This window comes from Schistocerca americana, chromosome 4, assembly GCF_021461395.2.
Source record: "Schistocerca americana isolate TAMUIC-IGC-003095 chromosome 4, iqSchAmer2.1, whole genome shotgun sequence".
In the NCBI taxonomy this organism is placed as follows: domain Eukaryota; kingdom Metazoa; phylum Arthropoda; class Insecta; order Orthoptera; family Acrididae; genus Schistocerca; species Schistocerca americana.
The window spans coordinates 74,863,666-74,887,674 of record NC_060122.1 but is presented as its reverse complement, the minus strand read 5'-3'; the positions used below and the strand labels follow the sequence as shown (position 1 = coordinate 74,887,674).

The window sequence follows — 24,009 nt, the reverse complement described above, 5'->3', positions numbered from 1 at the left end:
GGTAGAATTGGAAAAGTGCTTGCGCACCGGAAACTAGGACAGCGCTACAATGACCGGAGGCCGTCCATTTAGGTCCAACCAGGGGCGACAGTTTTCATCCGTAGTTTTGCGGCAGGTGGCATGAGAAAGACAAATTGGAAATTTGTGGTAAGTCCTATGGGACCAAACTGCTGAGGTCATCGGTCCCTAACATTACACACAACTTAATGTAACGTAAACTAAGTTACACTAAGGTCATTGCGGGCTTTCAGAATAACTGACTCAGAGTTACAATATTAATAGTTTTGGCTGGTATCGTTGTCTAGGGGCTGGGATACGTAGTTGCCGCATTACAAGCCAAATACTGCTGAGTCTAGTGTACAATGTAAATATAAACATGAATCGAATGGTCAAAGGTTCTTGTCACTCGCCAATTGTGAATTAATATAGAATTTCATAAATGAAAGATTGCAATTAAATAAAATCTGCAGGTGCTATTTTAACGACTTTAAATGAGTACGATAGCAGAATTTCTTTTGAAAATGCCGTATATTTCTACAAATACTTACTGGTGTCGATGGTCCAGCAATTAAATAAAATGTAGGGTGAATAATAGGGAAACAATAGATTCCTACTGCACGTAATTAGTTATGAACGACAGCATAGCTAGCAAGATATTCACTTCTTAACGCACACTACGTCTTCACTGTAGAAGCCACGGAAATCTCGTAAGTACACAAGTCGGCAGTCCGAAGTATTTCTATCTCTCGCGACCACGCGCAAACCGCTGCACACTGTCCAAGTCTTTCCGCGACTCCGCGTGCGTCGCGCCTTCGCGTCCAGCACTTCCCGTGCCGTGTCGTACCGCCCGTGTCCTGTGCCGTCCTGTCCAGGACTACCCCGTGTCCTCTCTCGAAACGATGCTCTTCTCCCGCTTCCATCCAGTCTCCCCATTCACGAACGCTGTGATTGGCCAGAGCGCTCGCGCCAGGTCTTCAAGCTAACGCACCCACAAAGATATTTAAGCACATGCGAAATACTGGATCTAAATTTAAATACTTGAAATTAAATAAATATTCCTACGGCTGGAACATAAACATGCTTTACCATACATTATGAAATACATAAACTATTAAATAAACTTGTATCAAAAGGAAAGAAGCAAAAGTTAGGCCAGAAGCCTAATGGCTCTGTGCTTTCCACACCGAGCGAGGTGGCGCAGTGGTTAGACACTGGACTCGCATTCGGGAGGACGGCGGTTCTATCCCGCGTCCAGCCATCCTGATTTAGGTTTTCCGTGATTTCCCTAAATCACTCCAGGCAAATGCCGGGATGGTTCCTCTGAAAGGGCACGGCCGATTTCCTTCCCCAACCTTCCCTAATCCGAAGAGACCGATGACCACGCTGTCTGGTCTCCTTCCCCAAACCAACCAACCAATCTGTGCTTTCTAAAACACAGTAAATGTGTAACAAATTTCTTCATGAATAGTATATATGGGATATAAACTAAGATATAGATGAATAAATATATTTATAAGCAAGCTGCTACCGTTTTTTCGTGTAACTGCGGAGTACTTATGGCCTGACGCGATCGATAGTAATCGGCCACTTTGACCTCCAATAACTCGTGTAGTATTCACGTTACATGCCTGTAATTTATACCAATATATGTTTACACTAATAGCTTTCTATAGACACGTAGATCGACGAAATAGGTTGAGCCGTTTAGATTTTGGAAATTCGTTGCTGGGTGTTACTTACATAATTTACCGTCAGATGTTGAACATTAAACTAATAAAGATATTGAAAATCTTTTTACACCATCAGAATCCTCGTGAAAACAATAGTAATGTACATGTTTCTCTTTGAGGTATCATGATTCATTTGGCACGTATTAATTTCTATACGAACTGTGAAATGTCTGCTATGATGGTTTCACAAAGGCCGCTATCTCTGGCACTCACGGCAAACATGTATCTTTCATTGATATAGCGTCACCCTGGAATTACCGGCCACGCGGCTGGACCGGCCGTTCTGCGGCATCACACGGTTGCTGAGCTAACGTTTGGCACCACGTGGTGGCTGCCTGGCTGTGACCCGCCGTGAGGCCCGAAGCTCGGCCACGCCAACTCAGAATTCAGAACTTAGAATATTTTCAGGTCGCCACAACTCGCCCGTTACCTCGCAACATCACACACACCCACGCACCCATGCCCGAGGGAAGACTCGAACCTCCGACGCGGCGAGTAGCTCGGTCTGTGACAAGGCGCCCTACACCGATCGGCAACCACACGCAGCTGGGAAAGACAAAATCTCGAGCAAGTTATCACCACGTTTCGCAGTACCCTGCCAGGTGTTACAGGTGTTAAACCCAATCAGTTCGCTGGTTCGGAATAGTTGGCCGGGAAAACCTCAAGGGTCCACATTTCTCAGGTCAAGGGTGGAGGGAGTGGATGAGCCACGTGGCCCGGTGAGCGATATTCCCGCCGCCGGTATGGGTCATCTTTCCGGCGGTGTGCGCACAGCGTGCGGTGGCGCCTCCTACTGGTCCGATTGGGGAGCGAGGGTTAAGCTCTAGCAAGAAGCGAGGATTTTGGCTTTGCGATGCCTAGCAGTAACGTCGTTTTGGAAGTCTGGGGGACAGTACAGGTGCCGTGCGAGGCAGCAGAAAGAGCACATCTGAAAGGGGCTGTTTATCCGCGTGACGGCGCCGTAGCAAATATCGCCGGCGTGGAAGCAGTCACGTTACTGGGAAGCCTTAGGTGTATTTTCCTTCCTGCATGTCTCCTGGCAGCGGGATCTGCGGTGGCTGGCTTCTCCGAACAAGCAAGAGGGTAAGGGCCTGCTTGTGCTGTAAATTGTGTCCGGATTCGACAACTGGGTCCTGTGCTGTTGACTTCATTTTCTTGACCAGCCGTTGCTACTCCTACTGAGTCTGTCCTCGAATGTGTTAATTTCAACTTGCTTAATACACAACGTTCTAGTGAGAGCTGTATGTGATGTGATGTGATGTGATGATTAACATTTACTGGGTCGTGGAGTGCTGATACATTCTGTTTGTTGATTGCTACTGTCAGTGTTTAACCGTAATTGAAAACAGTTTCGCTGGACCTTGTCTAAGTGCCGCCGCATATATATATATATATATATATATATATATATATATATATATATGGATAAAATTTTCCCTGGATATATTTTGCTGAGAATGGAAATAACGTGACTGTTACGATTCTGTCTGAAGTGATAGTGTGTGTGAGAGATATGTGTCTAATAATAAGTAAGTAGTTTCACAAATTCTTGCAGTGTACTGAGAGGTGAGTTGTTATTATGTGTTTAAATAGTTTGAAACGGATTCTGTTAATGAAAGTACAAGAATTCCTTCAATGACAGTATGTAGATATGGTAATTAATTCTGATTTAATCACAAATTTAAGTGTGGCTGTTTGTTGTAAGTTGGCTGCGTCGCCGGGGGGGGGGGGGGGGGGGGGGGGGGTTCTTGATTGCCTGCAAGCTAGTTACTTGCATTTGATTTCGTTTTATCGGGACTTGTGCTGTTTGACTGGGGTAGCGGGTGCGAGGTCCTGGGTTGCGTCCTGCTTGAGCTGTTGTGTATTTTCCGCCCCCTTTGCCCGCGCGTGCCGGCTGGCCGTGATATAGTTCGCTCGCGGCTTAATGTTTAATTGGCCTTACGCACATAAGATAATATATTTATACTGCTTAGCTGATGTTCATTAATTGGTTCACTAATTCCACAGAAGATGTGCTGTAATGAATTATATCTTTCCAGTTACTTAAGGCAGATGTCAGTCTGTTGTAGATACCCACTAGTTCTGCATTTTTCGTGCCTATTCGTGACAGTTGCTGCTCCCGTTTGGGGGTCCATGCCGAGCCTGTATTGGAAACAGCTGAGCGGGCAGGCGTCCATTTCTGGGCGTAATTTGTTGAATCCTACGAGGTTGCTTGGTCACATGAAATTTTATATTTTATATCCTACAGTGTAGGATGCCTGCCATTTAAGTAACGTGGTTGTGTGCCATGGTATCTGATTTGTTGTTGCCTGTACTACGAATTACTTTTGTGATACCAGTCACTGCGAAAGAATACATTTCCTCGTTAAATTTTAATAAATTATTCTTCAGGTTGATCATAGTTTTTGAGTAAATAATTTTTAACTCATTTCACTTAATGTGTAATAGGCCATAAGTGCCGTGGTTTATGAATGTTTAAATTTTGAAGTAACTTGCTCTTACCTAAATGGTAATTTTAAAAATGTGTTGGTTTCATTTGTTATTTGTCTTGTTTAAATGTGCCAAATAAACGTTCAGTGGGGCTGTCGATGGTGACTGGCTGATGTGCTACTTGGTCCAGTCCTACCACCCCACAGCCTGTTGTGCTGAGCTTGTGTCGTTGTGTAAAAGTCGAATTCTATGCTGTGCTGACACAACAGTGCCAAAAAGGCGAGAGAATTGTTTCAGTAGAGGCAGCATGTCTCTGGGGAAGCCTTACAGTGTGTGGAATCAATGGTAGTGGCGGGATAGGATATTCGAGATACTTTTGTGTTAAAACGATATGAAACTTGTCGTAAATACCGAAGAATTTATAATGGCGCTTTTGCGGCGTCTACATACCTTGGCTGGAGACAAACTGTCCTTCGACCTCTTCATCAGAGAAGTCTACCCAGAAGGAATTCTTTGGTTTTATTTTCTCGACAATGAAAACCACTTGGTCATAAGTTTCGGGGGCCACAAGCGTTGCTTGATCCACCTCACACCTCTTCCTTGCAGCCGCATGGGATAGTTGTTCCGTGTAAAGCTTGCAGAAACACCGAGCAGTCCAGACCCACCAGTAGCCCGCGGGAATTTCCCTCATGTGCCGTTCACATACGACATCCTCATATGTGGTGTAACAACTAATGTCGTTCAGTTTACCAGACTCCTTCATTTCGATGCAGTCCTCGTCGAAACTGTTGTCTGGCATTTGAGGCGTCCAAGGGGCATGCGATGGTGGTGGGAGTCCTTGAAAGAAACAGTTAACTCTAATTAAAAGTACTCAGACAGTTCCATCTCTGTCAGCAATCAAAATAAGTTACTTGCAATTAATTCAGCACAATGTTTTAAGCGTATGTGATGCGTATGTTCGAAAATGGAAGAGGTCGGCAAAAGAATTTTGAACTTCTGCATGCTATTTGTTTGCTTAACTTAAAAGATAAGAGCATAATTCCAAAAAGATAAAACAATTTCTCAGCAGGAGAATGCTTTCTAGCGTTACAGCATACGGCTCGTTAGGAAACACCTCACGCAAAGTGATGAAAGTAGTCGTTAGCAAACACAGTTAGCACATTCTTTCGCCAACCACTTCTGTTATCGCCTTCCCGCTATAATATGAGCGAGATGTGTGAGAATTAACACGGAACACAGACGTCTGGTACAAAACACAGTCAAACATTAACAATAGATACTCTGCTACGGAGTCGTGCCTGGCTATTGGCGTCAGTAAAAACTTCTCTCGCGACTGGCAAGGATATAGATTCCATTCGATACCCGCGTTATACAGGGTGTTACAAAAAGGTACGGCCAAACTTTCAGGAAACATTCCTCACACACATAGAAAGAAAAGATGTTATGTGGACATGTGTCCGGAAACGCTTACTTTCCATGTTAGAACTCATTTTATTACTTCTCTTCAAATCACAATTAGCATGGAATGGAAACACACAGCAACAGAACGTACCAGCGTGACTTCAAACACTTTGTTACAGGAAATGCTCAAAATGACCTCCGTTAGCGAGGATACATGCATCCATCCTCCGTCCCATGGAATCCCTGATGCGCTGATGCAGCCCTGGAGAATGGCGTATTGTATCACAGCCGTCCACAATACGAGCACGAAGAGTCTCTACATTCGGTACCGGGGTTGCGTAGACAAGAGCTTTCAAATGCCCCCATAAATGAAAGTCAAGAGGGTTGAGGTCAGGAGAGCGTGGAGGCCATGGAATTGTTCCGCCTCTACCAATCCGTTGGTCACCGAATCTGTTGTTGAAAAGCGTACGAACACTTCGACTGAAATGTGCAGGAGCTCCATCGTGCATGAACCACATGTTGTGTCGCACTTGTAAAGGCACATGTTCTAGCAGCACAGGTAGACTATCCCGTATGAAATCATGATAACGTGCTCCATTGAGCGTAGGTGGAAGAACATGGGGCCCAATCAAGACATCATCAACAATGCCTGCCCAAATGTTCACAGGAAATCTGTGTTCTTGACGTGATTGCACAATTGCGTGCGGATTCTCGTCAGCCCACATATGTTGATTGTGAAAATTTACAATTTGATCACGTTGGAAGGAAGCTTCATCCGTAAAGAGAACATTTGCACTGAAATGAGGATTGACACATTGTTGGATGAACCATTCGCAGAAGTGTACCCTTGGAGGCCAATCAGCTACTGATAGTGCCTGCACACGCTGTACGTGGTACGGAAACAACTGATTCTCCCGTAGTAGCACTCTCCATACAGTGACGTGGTCAAAGTTACCTCGTACAGCAGCAAGTTCTCTGACGCTGACATTAGGGTTACCGTCAACTGCACGAAGAATAGCCTCGTCCATTGCAGGTGTCCTCGTCTTTCTAGGTCTTCCCCAGGCGCTCGAATGTTCCGTGCTCCCTAAGACGCCGATCAATTGCTTCGAACGTCTTCCTGTCGGGACACCTTCGTTCTGGAAATGTCTCGATACAAACGTACCGCGCCACGGCTTTTGCCCCGTGCTAATTCATACATCAAATGGGCATCTGCGAACTCCGCATTTGTAAACATTGCACTGACTGCAAAACCACGTTCGTGATGAACACTAACCTGTTGATTCTACGTACTGATGTAGAGCAATGAGTCGCATGTCAACACAAGCACCGAAGTCAACATTAGCTTCCTTCAATTGGGCCAACTGGCGGTGAATCGAGGAAGTACAGTACATACTGACGAAACTAAAATGAGCTCTAACATAGAAATTAAGCGTTTTCGGACACATGTCCACATAACATCTTTTCTTTATTTGTGTGTGAGGAATGTTTCCTGAAAGTTTGGCCGTACCTCTTTGTAACACCCTGTAATTCTCTTCTTCCACAAAGTCGCGCGGTACAGTGGTTCCTCAGCCTTGGGCGCTCAACAGCAGGACGAAAGATAGTGAAAGACGGAATTCAAAGGAGGAGGGGACGCTTTACCACTGGTCTGTTCAGTCGGCACCGTATCGTCACACGAGTGTTGGGGAAACTCCAGCGGTATTTGCCACAGCAAAGTGTTGTGCACAGCGAAGAGCATAACACTCTAATTTTCGAGAACTCAACTTGATATGTAAATCAAGGAACATTTCGTTTTACTCCATGTATCACAGGCAGTACTTTTAAGTCCCAATTACATAAATTCTTCCTTACGGGAAAGTATATTTACTCTCAGGCTTGTCGTGTACCACCCGCGAATGAAATAAGAAAGGCGAAGAAGTATATCTGTGGCACATTGTGAGTCATCCGTACCACTCACGTTCCGTGACGGTCCAAACGCAGATTTGAGGATTATGAGACATTTAAATATACCATCTTTGTTCTCAAAATTATTCCGTTGATGAATACATAAGGATTTTCGGTCATATGTAGAAAACGGAAGCTTAGAATTCAACACTCCTCCAAAATTAGGTCAGTAGATGCACAGAACAATGTCTGATCAGACTTGAGAAGGGTAAAGTAGGAAATAGATCTGGGTTTGGCGCAGGAAGCTTATCATTTAGGCATGCAGCAAGCAAGTGTCGTGTCACGTCAAAATCGCTGCTGTTACTTCTGTGGAACGTCGTTTTTTCGTCTCTAATGACCAGAACATCTACGAGCTTTCAAAGTCACATCTCTCCATTCTGTCTCACATTCTTCCCTGGCATGTTTCAAAGTTCTGGAAAAGGTAATAATACTCTCGAACGCCATAGAGTAGTATAGGCGTGCGTACTCAAATACAGAGATAAGTAAAGAGGCAGAATACGGAACTGCGGTCGGCAACGCCTATATTACAAGTGTCTGGCGCAGTTGTTAGATCGATTACTGCTGCTACAATGGCCGGTTATCAAGATTTAAGTGAGTTTGAACGAGTGTTATAGTCGGTGCACGACCGATGGGACAAGCCACTCCGAGTTAGCGATGAAGTGGGGATTTTCCTGCACGACCACTTCACGAATGTACCGTGAATATCTGGAATCCGGTAAAACATCAAATCTCCGACATCGCTGTGGCCGGAAAAGATCCTGCAAAAACAGGACCAACGACGACTGGAGATAATTGTTCAATGTCACAGAAATGCAACCCTTCCGCAAGCTGCAGCAGATTTCAGTACTGGGCCGTCAACAAGAGTCAGCTTGCGAACGATTCAATCAAACATCATCGATATTAGCTTTCGCAGCCGAAGGCACGCTCGTGTACCCTTGATGACTGCACGACACAAAGCTTTACGCCTTGGGTGGGCCCGTCAAGACTGACATTGGACTGTTGACGGCTGGAGACATGTTGCCTTGTCGGACGAGTCTCGTTTCACATAATATCGAACGGCTGGACGTGTACGGGTATGGAGACAACCTCATGAATCTGAAGCTGGTGGAGGTTCTGTAATGGTGTGGACCGTGTGCAGATGGAGTGATAAGGGACCCCTGATACGCCTAAATACGACTCTGACAGGTGACACGTAAGTAATCATCCTGTCTGATCACCTGCATCCATTCATGTCTATTGGCCATTCCGACTGTCTTGGGCAATTCCAGCAGGAAGATGCGACACCCCACACGTCCAGAGTTGCTACAGAGTGGCTTCAGCAACATTCTTCTGAGTTTAAACACTTCCGCTGTCCACGAAATTCTCCAGACATGAACATTATTTGACATTTCTGGGATGCCTTGCAACGTACTGTTCAGAAGAGATCTCCCCCTTTCGTACTCTTACGGATTTATGGACAGCCATAAGCCCGCATCTCGTGGTCGTGCGGTAGCGTTCTCGCTTCCCACGCCCGGGTTCCCGGGTTCGATTCCCGGCGGGGTCAGGGATTTTCTCTGCCTCGTGATGGCTGGGTGTTGTGTGCTGTCCTTAGGTTAGTTAGGTTTAAGTAGTTCTAAGTTCTAGGGGACTGGTGACCATAGATGTTAAGTCCCATAGTGCTCAGAGCCATTTGAACCATTTTTTATGGACAGCCCACCATGATTCATGGAGTCAATTCTCTCTAGCACTACTTCAGACATTAGTCGAGTGTATGCCACATCATGTTGCGGCACTTCTGCGTGCTCCCGGCGCCCTTTAAGACGTTAGGCAGGTGTACCACTTTCTTCGGCTCTTCAGCGTACATATGCTAATAAAATAAGTTACGTTCACTGAAACAATTTCGTAGACGAATAGACTAATGAAACGAAATCGATCAAGTCGACGGCGGTTTTCTTTCAACAGATACATTGGCATGTGGCTTGAAAAATAAATCATAAACGGAATACGTTCTTTCATTTTCCCCCTAGCACACGCAACAACTTCCTTCTTGTTGTCTATGAACGGTATCATGTGTTTTCCGCTAATATTAAATAGAATGAAAACCAGTACAGCAAGATGAGAATACGAATGTAGTATATGTAGAAAATGAGAATATATTGTAAATAACAAGCGACTAATGTACTCATATTTGGCCCACAAGAATACTATTTGAATCAGGATGATTTATATTATCTGCAGACAACAACTCACCGTTACCGCAACGTATGAGAACTCTTTGAAGACGCAGTTAAATATTGTTGCCTTAATATTGTTTAATTCGTTTGTTGAGCAAATAGTGAAGGCCTGTAGATCGAATGAAGTTCAGGCGATGAAGAAACAACGTCTTAAAATTTACCTATTTATGTAGCACCCTATATGATAACAAAGGAAGTCTTCTGCATAAAAATCATTTAATAGAAACAATTAGAAAAATGATTATTTGTATATAAATCCAGACGATACTTCGGCGCGCATGCAAAGTAATCCAGAAACTCAGAAGCAACCACATCTTAGATGGTCCCGGACATCACAACCTCCAAATATTTGTAGACTGGAAGTACACTTTTTGCAAAACGTGAAACGTTCGATACTACGGAAGTAAAGATGACAGAAAATAGAGTTTGGGCGTTTTAGTCCCATACAGGCATGTTGTTGCGGTTGTTGTTCTTGTGGTCTTAAGTTCTGAGACTTGTTTGATGCAGCTCTCCATGCTACTGTCCTGTGCAAGCTTCTTCATCTCCCAGTGCCTACTGCAGCCTACATCCTTCTGAATCTACTTAGTGTATTCATCTCTTGGTCTCCCTCTACGATTTTTACCCTCCACTCTGCCCTCCAGTACTAAATTGGTAATCCTTCGACGCCTCAGAACATGTCCTACCAACTGATCCCTTCTTCTAGTCAAGTTGTGCCATAAACTCCTCTTCTCCCCAATTCTATTCAATACCTCCTCATTAGTTATGTGATCTACCCATCTAATCTTCAGCATTCTTCTGTAGCACCACATTTCGAAAGCTTCTATTCTCTTCTTGTCTAAACTATTTATTGTCCACGTTTCACTTCCATACATGGCTACACACCATACAAATACTTTCAGAAATGATTTCCTGACACTTAAATCTATACTCGATGCTAACAAATTTCTCTACTTCAGAAATGCTTTCTTTGCCATTGCCAGTCTACATTTCATATACTTTCTACTTCGACCATCATCAGTTATTTTGCTCCCCAAATAGCAAAATTCCTTTACTACTTTAAGTGTCTCATTTCCTAACCTAATTCCCTCAGCATCACCCGACTCAATATGACTACATTCCATTATCCTCGTTTTCCCTCTGTTGATGTTAATCTTATATCCTCCTTTCAAGACACTGTCCATTCCATTCCACTGCTCTTCCAAGTCCTTTGCTGTCTCTGACAGAATTACATTGTCATCGGCGAACCTTAAAGTTTTTGTTTCTTCTCCATGGATTTTAATACCTACTCCGAACTTTTCTTTAGTCACCTTTACTGTTTGCTCAATATACAGATTGAATAGCATCGGGCAGAGGGCAGAGGTTACAACCCTGTCTCACTCCCTTCCCAACCACCGCTTCCCTTTCAAGTCCCTCGACTCTTATAACTGCCATCTGCTTTCTGTACAAATTGTAAATGGCCTTGCGATCCCTGTATTTTACCCCTGCCACCTTTAGAATTTGAAAGAGAGAATTCCAGTTTACATTGTCAAAAGCTTTCTTTAAGTCTACAAATGCTAGAAACGTAGGTTTGCCTTTCCTTAATCTTTCTTCTAAGATACGTCGTAGGGTCACTATTGCCTCACATGTTCCAACATTTCTACGAAATCCAAACTGATCTTCCCCGAGGTCGGCTTCTACCAGTTTATCCATTCTTCTGTAAAGAATTCGCGTTAGTAGTTTGCAGCTGTGACTTACTAAACTGATAATTCGCTAATTTTCACATCTGTCAACACCTGCTTTCTTTGGGATTGGAATTATTATATTCTTCTTGAAGCCTGTGGGATTACGCCTGTCTCATACATCTTGCTCACCAGATGGTAGAGTTTTGTCATAACTGGCTCTCCCAAGGCTGTCAGTAGTTGTAATGGAATGTTGTCTACTTCCGAGGCCTTGTTTCGACTCAGGTCTTTCAGTGCTCTGTCAAACTCTTCACGCAGAATCATATCTCCCATTTCATCTTCATCTACATCCTCTTCCATTTCCACAATACTGTCCTCAAGAACATCGCCCTTATATAGTCCCTCTATATACTCCTTCCATCTTTCTGCTTTCCATTCTTTGCTTAGAACTGGGTTTCCATCTGAGCTCTTGATATTCATGCAAGTGGTTTTCTTTTCTCCAAAGATCTCTTTAATTTTCCTGTAGGCAGTATCTATCTTACCCCTCGTGAGATAAGCCTCTACATCCTTATATTTGTCCTCTTTCCATTCCTGCTTAGCCGTTTTGCACTTCGTGTCGATCACATTTTTGAGACGTTTGTATTCCTTTTTGCCTGCTTCACTTATTGCATTTTTGTATTTTCTCCTTTCATCAATTAAATTCAGTATCCCTTCAGTTGCCCAAGGATTTCCACTAGCCCTCGTCTTTTTACCTTCTTGATGCTCTGCTGCCTTCACTATTTCATTCCTCAAAGCTTCCCATTCTTCTTCTACTGTATTTCTTTCCCCCATTCCTGTCAATTGTTCCCTTATGCTCTCCCTGAAACTCTGTACAACCTCTGGCTCTTTCAGTTTATCCAGGTCCCATCTCCTTAAATTCCCACCTTTTTCCAGTTTCTTCAGTTTTAATTTACAGTTCATAACCAGTAGATTGTGGTCCGTCCACATCTTCCCCTGGAAATGTCTTACAATTTAAAATCTGGTTCCTTAATCTCTGTCTTACCACTATATAATCTACCCTCCTGGAAATTGAAATAAGAACACCGTGAATTCATTGTCCCAGGAAGGGGAAACTTTATTGACACATTCCTGGGGTCAGATACATCACATGATCACACTGACAGAACCACAGGCACATAGACACAGGCAACAGAGCATACACAATGTCGGCACTACTACAGTGTATATCCACCTTTCGCAGCAATGCAGGCTGCTATTCTCCCATGGAGACGATCGTAGAGATGCTGGATGTAGTCCTGTGGAACGGCTTGCCATGCCATTTCCACCTGGCGCCTCAGTTGGACCAGCGTTCGTGCTGGACGTGCAGACCGCGTGAGACGACGCTTCATCCAGTCCCAAACATGCTCAATGGGGGACAGATCCGGAGATCTTGCTGGCCAGGGTAGTTGACTTACACCTTCTAGAGCACGTTGGGTGGCACGGGATACATGTGGACGTGCATTGTCCTGTTGGAACAGCAAGTTCCCTTGCCGGTCTAGGAATGGTAGAACGATGGGTTCGATGACGGTTTGGATGTACCGTGCACTATTCAGTGTCCCCTCGACGATCACCAGTGGTGTACGGCCAGTGTAGGAGATCGCTCCCCACACCATGATGCTGGGTGTTGGCCCTGTGTGCCTCGGTCGTATGCAGTCCTGATTGTGGCGCTCACCTGCACGGCGCCAAACACGCATATGACCATCATTGGCACCAAGGCAGAAGCGACTGTCATCGCTGAAGACGACACATCTCCATTCGTCCCTCCATTCACGCCTGTCGCGACACCACTGGAGGCGGGCTGCACGATGTTGGGGCGTGAGCGGAAGACGGCCTAACGGTGTGCGGGACCGTAGCCCAGCTTCATGGAGACGGTTGCGAATGGTCCTCGCCGATACCCCAGGAGCAACAGTGTCCCTAATTTGCTGGGAAGTGGCGGTGCGGTCCCCTACAGCACTGCGTAGGATCCTACGGTCTTGGCGTGCATCCGTGCGTCGCTGCGGTCCGGTCCCAGGTCGACGGGCACGTGCACCTTCCGCCGACCACTGGCGACAACATCGATGTACTGTGGAGACCTCACGCCCCACGTGTTGAGCAATTCGGTGGTACGTCCACCCGGCCTCCCGCATGCCCACTATACGCCCTCGCTCAAAGTCCGTCAACTGCACATACGGTTCACGTCCACGCTGTCGCGGCATGCTACCAGTGTTAAAGACTGCGATGGAGCTCCGTATGCCACGGCAAACTGGCTGACACTGACGGCGGCGGTGCACAAATGCTGCGCAGCTAGCGCCATTCGACGGCCAACACCGTGGTTCCTGGTGTGTCCGCTGTGCCGTGCGTGTGATCATTGCTTGTACAGCCCTCTCGCAGTGTCCGGAGCAAGTATGGTGGGTCTGACACACCGGTGTCAATGTGTTCTTTTTTCCATTTCCAGGAGTGTATTAGAGGCACTACTGCCATCCAGTGTGTTCATCACAAGGCCCAGAGCCCAACTGATCTAGTACACAGTACCACCCCCAGAGATCGCTGTCGTCCATTCTGTGATGTAATCCAAGATGACAGTCATGACGTTAGCTGGTGACACAAGTACCATTATCGGAGATGGCAGGAAATAGTGTGGTTGCCATCATGTCCGGAATCCAACTAACCTTGTACACAGTACAGCCACCCGAGGGTATTGTCACCCCTCCTGTGACCTAATCCAAGAGGGTGGTCTGGAGGGGGAATATGGCGCGAAAATGACTTAGCCTGTGCCAGGTTGCTGGGGAGTGTAAGGAAGGAGTGTATTTATTTTGAAACAATTATTTATGGGTGTAGTATATTTATCACACTGATACAAAACATATGCTTGGTGTCACACCACACAGCCCACAGACCTGTAAACTACTCCTAAATAACGATCCGTAGACATGCAAACAACTCCTAGTTTACCAAAATAATTTCAGTAAAGACATGCAGACTTCTCCTAAATAGTGCAGTACACTGATATGTAAACACACTCAGTAATCGTAAGCTGTCCAAATAATGCATAGCACAGCTTACACACCTGCTCACAAAATAATGAAACAGACACGCAAACAACATACACAGGCACTGCCCATCACCCCCTGTCTTTCGTACCGCACAGGAGGCTACCCCTCACACTCCCAGATGTTTGGAGGCACCGACACTCCCTGTGAAGTGATGCACAGATGCCCGTTTGGTTCCCGAAAATATGAGGTGGCAACATCCTTTCATACTTGGTACCTGAGAAGTTCCTCTTGAAATATGTGTTCATGTAGGCACCATTGCAGACACGACCGGATGGGAGCGAAGACCTATTTACAGAGCAAAGACATTTCGATGTGGGCAGTTCACACGTGTGTTTGCTGCAGTTGGTGTGAAACCTTCCTCTACCTGTAGTCTGGCAAAGAGCTAATTGCTGAGTGACGCTGCAGAAATCCTTTCCAAAATAGCACAAGCTGCTTTTTCACTAGGGATTCTAATGGACCATGTATGATGTGTAGCTAATGCATCACCATGTGTGGCACATCTACCAACGTTCTCATTGTTATACTGAAACCACATGACTATCTAAAATAATAAGCAACTTGCCAGCCGGTGTGGCCGTGCGGTTCTAGGTGCTCCTGTCTGGAACCGTGTGACTGCTATGGTCGCCAGTTCGAATCCTGCCTCGGGCATGGATGTGTGTGATGTCCTTACGATAGTTAGGTTTAATTAGTTCTAAGTTCTAGGTGACTGTTGCCCTCAGAAGTTATGTCGCATTGTGCTCAGAGCCATTTGAACCATTTTTAAGCAAGCTGATCAACAGTGAATTGTGTAGTGGCCCAGAAATACTTAATGTACGCTTTTGTAGGAGTTTACATGATGTCTCTGCTTGTATGCATGGACATCTTGCACTAACAGAACCCGTTTACGAAAATAGCGCAGAATAACATCGAATGCAGTCTTCCTAGCGGTCCTAACGTGGCACCCCATCAATCACATATTAATCCTCCTGCTTTCAACATCAAACGTTCTCACCGCTATGTAGAGACTTCTGTATCCCTGCACAAAGGATGTCTTGTGAATGAATTGTGGATTATGATTGGCGGTTATCGAATTTGTCCGCCGAATTGCTGACGCCAACAGTGTGGAAGCACCATCCACCTTTCCTTTTTCTTTCTGCAGACGAGACTTACAGTGGTAAAAAGCTATTTTACACTGATCGCCATATTGCACTGACAACTAAACATCGCAATGTGCCCTACATATCGTCAAACACAGAAAGACACTTACTCAATTACACTGCCCTCCCAATGAGGACAGGAGTTTGAATATTAGAGCATGAAACTGATCTCCAACCCAGAAATATATCACCATGTACCGTGTCCATCTACTAAAAATATAATTCCTATCCTATGCCATACAAATATCGCCCCTTTTATGTCATTCATACATATACTTTGAAGACAGACTGCACCATAGTTATATTCGCAGCACTAAATAATTCCCTGTGAGGTTGGTGGTCATCCACTCACGACGTGTGACCAGAGCGCCCTGAGCAGGCCAAAGTCACTCTCAGAACTGTTCTACAAATTCAGGCTCACACCCCTTCAACACAGTGTTACTGTTTCAGGTCTGGACCTGCTTCCTTGCTTGCTTTTTTCTATGCCCATCTCCAGACTCATGGATTACAAGAACAAATATATTTTCACATAATTCGTTCACAGCAATATCTTACTGATCGCTCACGCAAAACAATTCCGAAGATGCAGACTGTAAATTATTTCTCAACAAACCATCAATTTCAGCGAGGTGGAACATGATCTAGACCACTGGGTAACTAGAAACGTATCCTGTCTGCGATGACCTTTACGTGAGAACTCTAAACAAACAGAGGAAATAGCTATTTCCACTCGCAAATAACGATGTCGGTGATGTAACAGATTCCAAATCATCCCTATAATTCACAAGGTTAACTATGGTGGTTCTTTTGTCTAGAGCACTGGCAAACGTGTCTTCCACATGCTAGACACACACACCACAATCGATATTCTCTCAACTAAATAAAGATGGGAAATGTGAAGAAACAGTCAACCAAACAATTTACACAGCAAGAATAATGGTCCAGCTCAAATGCATCTCCATATTCAATATTCTGAAATTTCCACTTGATCAGGGAAGCCATCCCACACATACTAAGTATTAGTTCGCTATAGGGTCGTCTAGAGGACAACACGGTTAATTCATCTACATTCTTACACTCCCACATGCCTCCCCATTCTGAAGGCTCCTGTCGTTAGCTGGAAACGTGAATCATTCCCTCCACAATCAATGTATACACGGTATCACCCTATATTTGGTGGCTATACTTCCAATTAAATGTTATGATCGAGGACTCTGTTGAACAACTGTCGACAATGAGCTTAGTATCGGAAATAGAACCTGCTGACATATGTGGCTCTGGAAATAGAAAAATCTGCACCATCAATATCACTTTAGATACTCTTCCCTTTGCTATCACAGTGCCCAACTTCAACTCCATACCTTCCATTTTGCACATGTCGGAACACAAACACATACTTTATAAGCCTGATGCTCGAGGTGAGCCTATCACACGTCCCCTACTATGACTAAGTAGGATATGTTAAAAGATTACATGCGATATGAAAAAATACTGAGAGAATACCAGCGATGGGTGGACATGTCTCATAAGTATTTCTTGCAAGTGCTACCACTGTGTCTTAGAAAGACAGATGTAATCGGCCAGATGTTAAAAAACCCGATCGCAACAACTACTGTGCGTTACTGTCACGAGTGGTCCTGCTTCTACAGGTGTACACAAGGTCCATGTTAAAAGCTATACTTGCTTTATAAATCTAGGTATGACATTACCTCTGAATGAGATGGTTTTTCTGGAAACATATCGAGACATGATCGATGGAGTGTATATCATCAGACCAGCAGTCCAATTACATGTAGCCCACGATGCAACTTCGTGATAAAAGCGCTGAATTTTGAAAGGATTCAGCTAAGGAACGTGGCATGTAACAGGTATTTGCGAATCCCTCACGCCACTGCAGCCAGATATTTCTCCATGTAAGAGGTTCTGCGGAATATCCACTGATAGGCCATGACTGATTGAGAAGATCACAAACAGCAGTAGATGGTTTCCTGATTGAGGTCGTATGAAATGTACACCACCTTTTCAGATGTCCACTGGAAATAATGCCTACGATTTGGAATCAAGTCCTACCACTCAACCATATACATGCATTGGCTCAAAGCTACAAGTGAATCATATTTCTGGCACTCTCATATCTCGAAAGGAGACACCTTTCTCGAACCCGTCTGCTACAGTAGAAATCCAATCTGGTTTTAGTCAACCCCTGCGCATGTTGCAATTTTTCCCATTTCTACAGCTTAGCGCATGTGATCACTCAAAATTAATTTGGAAATGAGCAAAAGTCGGAGAAACCCATATCCAGCACCTTCTGCAATCCATGTAGAATCAAAACGACCTGAGTTACTGTAACAGGACCGTGTTTTGACCATTCGGTGGAAATGTACACGTTGTAGTGCGTCTCCAAACTAGATACAGATACTACACTCCGAAGCAAATCCATGTGCATTCGAATCTATCAGCCCAACATGCTATCATCGTTATTCTCTACCCCCAACAGAGAACAATTAAGAACTATAGAAGCTTCAGTAACTTCTTCCGATACAGAAGTCACCTAGGCACTATTGCTCACGCGATGATGCATAGGTGCAGTGTGGTCCAGTGCAGAGAGAGAGATTTCACAATGCTTCCCAGAAAGCACAGTGTGCATCCCTCCTACATTCCTGATCGATCACCTCGTTCCTCACTGAATTTACACCTCAACCTGCTGATGCTGGTGTGAGACGATCCTATTAAATATACAGTTTTCGATTCACTGCAGAGGCCCGTTTAATGTTTCATCATCTGTACTGTAGCAGAATGATCGTATCCCACGAACTATACTGTAAATCGCAAGAGGCGCTGCCTGTTGCCCTGTCTCGTTGTTTGAAGCATTATTTGTTTCTGTAGTAGCGCGGTTTGTACGTCGCCATACAATTTATTTTTCTGTCACGACCTCATGGTCAGCGTCTGGTCCTAAACTGACATTAAGGTGCTCTGATCCACGGACTCTCCCAGCAAAACTAGACATCGCACAATGTAAACCATATTGTTACTGTGGCTACCATAACACGCCGCAAACGCAGTATAATTTTAAATAAGACAGAGTTACAGCATAAGAAAACTGGAAGAGTTTTATAGCGTTTGTGTAGATTTCCAAACTACATTTAAACTCTGTTGTCATAGTCACGGAATAGCTGATGACTCTACATTCCGTTTCGACTGTTTCATCATACTGCAGTCATGTACGCGATGAGTGTTTCGGTGCTATTCACCCCAGAAGGTGCTGTCCATCGACCAAAACTCTATTTCAACTCAAACAAGCGATATCAGTTAATCATTATGCGGTAACCAACAGCGTGGCAGTGCACGGATAGGATGGAAAAGGCACCATCGATGTACTCCAATAATAAACATCACAGTTAATAGTGCGAACAGTTTTACAGTAATTTCAACACTGAACAATGATGTGACAGCATGTTCAATTTCAGTATCATAGCTAAATCACCCCTTCTCCACTTTGCGAGTATCACTGCAAATGTGGATAGATGATTGTCCAGTACGTCCAGTCAATGTCAATTCTCGAACACGTACACAAAGTATATCAGACAGCACTCTACATATTACTAACACCTCTAGCATAGTGTTTAATTTACGATCTGTCTCCCTGCATGTGAGTCACAGAGAATTCTCGCTGTCTTAGGGTAAAATTAGAGAGTGAAAGACCCTCATCACACTGTCAGTGGCCAACCCGCTCTGCAGCACCGTTATCCAATTAACTGCAACTGACCAGAAGTAGACCGCTACACTCCAAGTCTCGTGAATGAATGGAGCTTTACGAGTCCTCACTCATCCAAGTACACACGATTTCTCGAGATGCGCCCATGTCGAGGAGCTTAGCACTCCTTATCGATGTATACTATGAGATTTCAAAGTGTCGTGATGTAATAGCAAACAGTTAAGAAGAACAAGAAAGGAATGATTTTTATGCACGATGGAGCTCCAGATGGATGGAGTTCATACGCATTTTTACGTAAATCAACCAAGCTATCAACTCTGAAGTGTTGTTCTAGTCTAGGATCGGTACCAGGAAGGTACTGGTGGGAGAGAACATAAATACACGCACTCCTAAGGCTAAAATGTTCCGCACTTAAAACAGGCTATAATGCTACATCCCTTGCGTTTTCGACCTAACAGTCGTTTGGAATGTAGTGCTGTTAATATTCCAGTGTAAGAAACAAATTGCAAGCGGATGGCATACGTCCTTCTTCCTGGTTTCTCTACGATAAACTGTGTTAACGAACCGTAAAACGAAAAAACTACTTCTTAAAACATGCGCTCTTTGTGATACAATATAGCTTTCCGGAGATGTATGGCGCCCACTATTCACATCCTATCACGTTTAGAAAATTATACTGTGCCTGCATCAGCCCTATATAAAATGATCGTTAGTAACGCCGAATACATCTTACATGGAAACAAATGCATTGCAGCTGCATCCGAATTGTGAAAATTACAAGTACTTCCCTCACTAACTCTGTAAACAGAGCATCCGTCAGGCAAATGTATACACAGCGATTGCACCGCCTCACAAGCACCTATCGCTACCTTAGTTATGAAGCTGAAGTATTGATTTTACACCCAAGATGCGACGGGGGGATGGAGTACATCGCATAATCATAATTCGTTTAGAGGAATGCGCCACGTTTCATCACACATGAGATGGAAGTCCTCTGATGACCTACACGTTTAACATTATCGATAGCAAGTAGACAGAGCTTTAAATCACATACAGAAGTCGTGGCAGTATACGAGTCGAACTCATGCTATGCTACGCGACTGATGCATCTTAATAGAACAGTGAAAAATTGACCTGCAGCAACTTCACACGTTTCTAGAATTCATCATCAGTCGACAATTAAATCGAACTTCGTTACAGCTCGATCTCAATCGATCACCCCATGCACTCTGCTATCCTTTACCACAGATGCATGTGAGTTTATAGGTGGATGGTTCTCAGTCTCCCTGAAAAGTGTCAAATACAGTAGCCATGGGCCGTTATTCCCGCCAGTGTAAATTGTTCGGTTGACTGTTTCTTCATACTCCCCATCTTTATTTAGTTGAGAGAATATCGATTGTGGTGTGTGCATCTAACATGTGGAAGACACATTTGCCAGTTCTCTAGACATGAGAACCACCTTAGTTGACATTGTAAATTATAGGAACGATTTGTAATCTGTTACATGACCGACATCGTTATTTGTGAGTGCAAGTATCTGTTTCCTCTGTTTGTTTAGAGTTCTCACGAAAAAGGTCTTCGCAGATAGGATACGTTTCTAGTTACCCAATGGTCTAGATCATGCTCCACGTCGCTGAATTTGACGGTTTGTTGAGAAATAATTCCCAATCTGCATCTTTGGAATTATGTTGCGTGAGTGATCAGTAGGATAACGCAGTGAATGAAATATGAGAAAATATATTTGTTCTTGTAATCCACAAGTCTGGAGATGGGTGTGGAAAAAAGCAAGCTGGGAAGCCGTTTCGGACCAGAAACAGTAACACGTTTGTGTCGAGGGAGAGCGGGCTTGAATTTGTAGAACAGTTCTCAGAGTGACTTCGGCGCACTGGTCACACATCGGGAGTGGATGACCGCCGACCTCACAGGGAACTATTTAGTGCTGCGAATATAACTATGGTGCAGTCTGTCTTCAAAGTATATGTATGAATGACATAAAAGGGGCGATATTTGTATGGCATAGGATAGGAATTATATTTTTAGTAGATGGACACGGTACATGCTGATATATTTCTGGGTTGGAGATCAGTTTCACGCTCTAATATTCAAACTCCTGTCCTCATTGGGAGGGCACTGTAATTGAGTAAGTGTCTTTCTGTATTTGACGATATGTAGGGCACATTGCGATGTTTAGTTGTCAGTGCAATATGGCGATCAGTGTAAAATAGTTTTTTACCACTGTAAGTCTTATCTACAGATAGAAAAAGGAAAGGCGGGTGGTGCTTCCACACTGATGGCGTCAGGAATTCGGCGGGTGAATTCGGTAAGAACCAATTAAGATACCCCTTCATTCACAAGACATCCTTTGTGCAGGGGTACAGGAGTCTCTACATAGCAGTGAGAATGTTTGATGTTGAAAGCAGGAGGGTTAATACGTGACTGACAGGGTGCCACATTAGGATCGCTAGGAAGACTGCATTCAATGTTATTTTCGTAAACAGGTTCTGTTAGGGCAAGAATTTCCGTGCATACAAGCTGAGACATTATGTCAACTCCTACAAAAGTGCACGTTAAGTATTTCTGGGACACCTTGCAATTTACTAGAGTTCGACTCAGTTATTATTTTAGGTAGCTATGTGGTTTCAGTATAACAGTGAGAATGGTGCTAGATGCACTTGCGATTGTATGTAGCTACACATGGCGATGCATAATCCACATGTCACACATTGTCCATTAGAATTGCTAGGGAGAAAGCAGCTTGTGCTATTCTGGAATGGATTTCTGCAGCGTTGCTCGGCAGTTAGCTCTTCGTTGGACCACAGGTAGTGGGAGGGTCCACGCCAGCAGTGGCGAACACACGTGTGCACTGCCCACCTTGGAGTGTCTTTGCTCTGTAAATAGGTGTTTGGTCCCATCCAGTCACATCAGCAACGGTGCCTAGGTGAACACGTATTTCGGGAGGACCTTCTCAGGTAGCAAGTATGAAAGGAATGTCACCATGTCACCACCTCATCTGTGCGTCACTTCACAGGGGGGGGGGGGGGGGGGCGGTGCCTCCCGACATCTGGGAGCATGATGTGTGGTAGCCTCCTATGCAGCCCAATGGACAGGGAGTGGCAGGCGGTGTCTACACCTACATCTAAATGATTACTCATTCACACTCAAGTGCCTGGTAGAGGGTTCATTGAACCATTTTCACACTACTTCTCTACCATCCCACTCTCGAATGGTGTGTGGAAAAAAGGAACACTTGAATCTTTCTGCTCATGCTCTGATTTCTCTTATTTAATTATGATGATCATTTCTCCCTACATAGGTGAGGTGGATATCAACAAAATATTTTTGCGTTCTGAAGAGAAAGTTGGTGATTGAAATTTCGTAATTAGATCTAGCCACAGAGAAAATCGCCTTTGATTCAGTGACTGCCACCCCTACCAGCATATCATATCAGTGACACTCTCATCCATATTGCGTGATAACACGAAACGAATTGGCCTTCTTTGCACCTTTTCGACGTCCTCTGTCAATCCTACCTGGTAAGGATCCCACACCGCACAGCAATATCCAGCAGAGGACAGACATGTGTAATGTAGGCTGTCTCTTTAGTGGGTTGGTCGCATCTTCTAAGTGTTCTGCCAACAAAGTGCGGTCGATGTTTCACCTTCCCCACATGTTATCTATGTGGTCTTTCCAATTTATGTTGCTTCTAATTGTAATTGCTAGGTATTTAGTCGAATTGACAGTCCTTAGATTTGTGCGTTTATCGTATACCCAAAATTTATCGGATTTCCTTTAGTACCCATGTCGATGACCTCACTCTTTTCTTTGTTTATGCCAGTTGCCACTTTTCGCAGCACACAGAAATTCTCTCTAGATCATTTGTAATTGTAATTGATCGTCTGATGATTTTATTAGACCGTAAATGACAGCGTCATCTGCAAATAATCTAAGGGGCTGCTCAGATTATCACCTAGATCATTTATGCAAATCATGAACAGCAGAGGGCCTCTGAAACTACTTTTCTGGATGACAGGTATCACTTCTGTTCTACTCGATGAATTACTATCACTACGAACTATGACCTCTCTGAGAGGAAATCATGAATTCAGTCACACAACTGCGACGCTATTCCATATGTACGCAATTTGATTAATAGCCGCTTGTGTGGAAGAGTATGAAAAGCGTTCTGGAAATCAAGGTATATGGAATCGATCTGAGATCCCTTGTCGACAGCACTTACTTTATGGTAATAAGGAGCTAGCTGTGTTACACAAGAACGATATTTTCTGAATCCGTTTTGGTTATGTATCAATAGGTCATTTTTTACAACGTGATTCATAATTTTCGAGTACAGTATATGTCCTAAATCCTACTGCAAGTTGAGGTCAGTGATGTGGGTCTGTAATTCAATGGGTTACTCCTATTTCCTTTCTTCAATATTGGTGCGACCTGTACTACTTTCCAGTCTTTAGAATCAGACCTTTCGTCAAGTGAGCAGTTGTTTATGATGGTTAAGAAAAGCGATATTATGTAAGCATCCTCCGAAAGGAACCTTATTGGTACGCCATCTGGAACGGAACTTGCCTTTCTTAAGTGAGTTGAGTTGTTTCGCAACACCTAAGATATCTACTTTTATGTCACTCATGCTAACAGCTGTTCTGGCTTCGAATTCTGGAATATTTACTTCGTCTTCTTTCGTGAAGGAATTACGGAAAAC

The 24,009-nt window shown here is 44.2% G+C and overlaps 1 protein-coding gene across 1 annotated transcript in view; it reads right to left on the bottom strand.

The window, feature by feature from the left end:
- The window catches only part of LOC124613271 (C-type mannose receptor 2-like), a 263,120-nt gene that overhangs the window by 32,059 nt on the left and 207,052 nt on the right, over nt 1-24,009 (bottom strand). The window contains exon 5 of the mRNA XM_047141964.1: nt 4,611-4,997. Within this exon, the coding sequence (XP_046997920.1) occupies nt 4,611-4,997 (387 nt within the window). The remainder of the gene's footprint in view (nt 1-4,610; nt 4,998-24,009) is intronic.